Below are 3,188 nucleotides of genomic sequence, written 5' to 3'. Positions count from 1 at the left end.
TAACAAATCTTTTAAATCCTTTGTCCTCCACAATGCTAAATGGCTGGGAGTCCTCAACCACCATGCTAACCAGGTCTTCATCTATTTGAGATTGTTCTCCTGAGGAAAGACAATAAAGACAAAGCACAAATATAAATATCACACATGTCACTTATTGCATTGTATAATATTGTTATATCATTTAGTAACATTACTGCATGCTATATTATCATGACATTTGATGGCTCACCTGGTCTTGCTCCACAATCGGTGTTCCCCTTATTCACACGCAAAGCTCTGTAGTGCCTAAACATGGATGAGGTGTTGTTGTTATATCCCAGCTCCCTGGCACATAGCAAACACTTCACCTTGTACAAGAGTACAGACAGCTTAACATAAGTTTTATTGCACCATCAGTATTATGAAAATACATCTTCTGTAGAAATTTACATACCTTGTTGGGAGGAATAAGATCAAAATGTTCCCACACAGGGGAGGACATCCTCCTCTTCTTAGCTGGCTCCATTCTCTCCTGACTTTCTCTCCTCACTCTCATAAACCTCCAAACTGTCTCCAAACTCTCACTAACCGCAACTCTCCATCAAACACCCACATTTTTGAATGAAGTCTGAGGGGTTTATATCGCTGTCATAGCTCGCGGCAAAGTTCGAACCACTTCATGAACCAGTCACGTGGTACAGCCGGGCAGCGAGGCTTCGGACGTCATCATTTTCAGCTCCTCCCATAAATGAAGCAAGCCTCGATACGCGCATCGCGGAAACGCCCCCTAAATTACTCGACACAAGCTTTGCACAAGCCTCGATACAGAACGTCACATCACTACCAGAAACAAGCATGGCGGCTTCCAGTGTTTTCCGACCGGGCTTGTTCAACCACAAAGTTGCAATAGTGACGGGTGGAGGCACCGGGATCGGTAAAGCTATCTCTGCGGAGCTGCTGGAGCTGGGTGAGTGAGTTCTAATAGTTGTTGTAGCGCAAAGAGTCTGAAGTGAGGAGCAGCTGAGTGACAGCAAGTGAACTTCGACACAGATACAAACAAGTCTGTAAGAGTCGCACCAGTCCCTCGGTCAAGTGCGCGCAGGGACACTGTGAAAGTGTGGCTGTGAGTGTTCGCTAACAGCTGGAAACACCAAACATCTGGTGGCTGTCAGTGTTGTTTCACAGTAAATTGACTCGAAGCTTTATTTCGGAAAGTGCTGTAATTGTTTTTCGTGGCTCACTTGTTGGTCTTCAGGCTGCAGTGTGGTGATCTCCAGCAGAAAGGCAGACAGGCTGGAGGCAGCAGCTCGGGAGATGAGACAGAAAATCCCTCCCTCCAGTCCTGCAAGTGTCACTGCTGTGCCCTGTAACATCCGCAGCGAGGAGGAGGTGAGCAGCTCTGCATCTGCTGCTCGTTTCAGTGCATAAGTGGCTGATTTTCTTTTTGTCTTTCTGTCATTTGAAGGTGAAGGCTCTTGTGTCATCAGTACTGAAGCGATATGGCCGTATAGACTTTCTGGTGAACAACGGAGGAGGTCAGTTCAGCAGCCCTGCAGAAGACATGTCCTCTAAGGGCTGGAAGGCTGTGGTAGACACCAACCTGACAGGAACCTTCCACTGCTGCAAGGAGGGTGAGCCGGGCACAGATAACACAGGCTTTGGTGTTTGTGGTTTGGTCTCTCAGCGTGACCGTTGTTGTTCTCCCCTCCAGTCTACACAGCATGGATGAAGGAGCACGGAGGCGCCATCGTCAGCATCATCGCCAACATGTGGAACGGCTTTCCGGGCATGGCGTAAGAACAGTTTCCCTCATTATTCACACACGAATGTGCAACGTCACATAGTTGTTGTTGTTTTTTTTTTAATTGCCTGCTGCGTGGTGTGTCTCCTCCTCCTCGACAGCCACACGGGAGCAGCGAGGGCAGCGGTGGATAACTTAACTAAGAGTCTCGCCATCGAGTGGGCAGCCTCGGGGGTCCGAATCAACGCTGTTGCACCTGTGCGTACAGCTCAGCACATAATCAGTTTTGTTTCAGTTTTTCAAGATGCGCATGATTTTCATCTCTCTGTTTGGCTGCAGGGTACAATCTTTTCCAAAACAGCGATGGAGAACTATAAAGAGTACGGACCACATCTTTTCAAGATGTCCGTTCCATTCACTCCTGCGAAGAGGCTGGCAGTGCCCGAAGAGGTTTGCAACCCAGTTCCCAGCTTTGTTAGAGGAAAAAAGAGTCTCCTGAAAATTCCCCTTGGTGTTGTTAAAAAAAAATGAAGCCAGACCACAAAGGTCTCACAGTGCTCCATAAACAGTATTAGAGGATATAAAGAAGTAGTTGTGAAGCCATACAATAGAAGGAGAAAGGTTAAATCACAGCTGTAATCACCAATTTTTGAATTGCCGTCTTTGCCCAGGTCTCATCTGCAGTGTGTTTCCTGCTCTCTCCTGCTGCTTCCTACATTTCTGGAGCCACGTTGAAGGTCGATGCGGGACAAAGTTTGTATAAGTCCATGTGGGAGATACAGAGTATGTATAGCTCTCTAACACAACTGCACTGTAGTCTTCCCAGTATATATTAGATTTAGTACGAGGAGCTAAATTCTTGTGTTTGTCTCCAGACCACAGTGCATGGCCTGAAGCTCCAGAGGGGGAGAACCTGGATGCTCTGAATGAACTGGTCGACCCAAAAAGCAAACTCTGATTTACTCATGGGACCCGCGAGAGCACAAAATCCCTAAGCCAAAAGGCATCGTGGACTCTGAGCCACAAACACTGTTAAGCACACCGTGCTGGCCTGGTTAGAAAGTCTGTATTTGTAGTGTGTGACTGATTGTTAAGAATTTGCACGTAATTGTATGTAATTAATAGTACGAGAAGTGTCCAGAAGTAAAGATTTGTAACATGCAACTTTTGAAATGTACATATCATTTTTCTCTCCAATTCTGTCAACAAGTCTGTGAGTAAAATTTAATAAAACTGTAAAACAGAACAATATAATTTTCTTTTTTGATTTAACATCTCTGTCTGTTTTGAACTCATTATCTCATAAAAAAGTCTAAAAAGATGTCTGATCATATATTGAACGTATGGAATGAAAAATATTTTATGCCATATTTAGGAAAATTCTTTTGTTACAGCAGTTGACAGGAATATGAAATCGCCACTACTATTAGTATTACTACTAATAATGATAATATATGGAAATTGATTT

At 44.8% G+C, this 3,188-nt stretch overlaps 1 protein-coding gene across 1 annotated transcript; it reads left to right on the top strand.

Annotated features, from left to right (window-relative positions):
• Positions 1-766: 766 nt before the first annotated feature.
• On the top strand, positions 767-2,963 carry pecr (peroxisomal trans-2-enoyl-CoA reductase). The gene is made up of 8 exons (XM_085253959.1): positions 767-946; positions 1,235-1,368; positions 1,445-1,610; positions 1,691-1,772; positions 1,882-1,978; positions 2,060-2,170; positions 2,392-2,503; positions 2,596-2,963. The coding sequence occupies exons 1-8, from the start codon at positions 835-837 to the stop codon at positions 2,676-2,678; spliced, it is 897 nt and encodes a 298-aa protein (XP_085110085.1). The 5' UTR covers positions 767-834; the 3' UTR covers positions 2,679-2,963.
• Positions 2,964-3,188: the final 225 nt, after the last annotated feature.

Source organism: Mchenga conophoros, linkage group LG18, assembly GCF_057382185.1.
Source record: "Mchenga conophoros isolate Kocher_MC1m ecotype Shallow Benthic linkage group LG18, M_conophoros_male_GT1.1, whole genome shotgun sequence".
Lineage (NCBI taxonomy): Eukaryota > Metazoa > Chordata > Actinopteri > Cichliformes > Cichlidae > Mchenga > Mchenga conophoros.
This window is presented reverse-complemented; position numbering and strand designations above follow the sequence as displayed.

Excerpts from the sequence above, each read along its gene's own strand:
- pecr (XM_085253959.1), top strand. The coding sequence starts at position 835 with ATGGCGGCTTCCAGTGTTTTCCGACCGGGCTTGTTCAACCACAAAGTT. Across the intron at positions 1,611-1,690 it reads CTTCCACTGCTGCAAGGAGG|TCTACACAGCATGGATGAAG; the intron begins GTGAGCCGGGCA and ends TCTCCCCTCCAG. Across the intron at positions 1,979-2,059 it reads GAATCAACGCTGTTGCACCT|GGTACAATCTTTTCCAAAAC; the intron begins GTGCGTACAGCT and ends GTTTGGCTGCAG.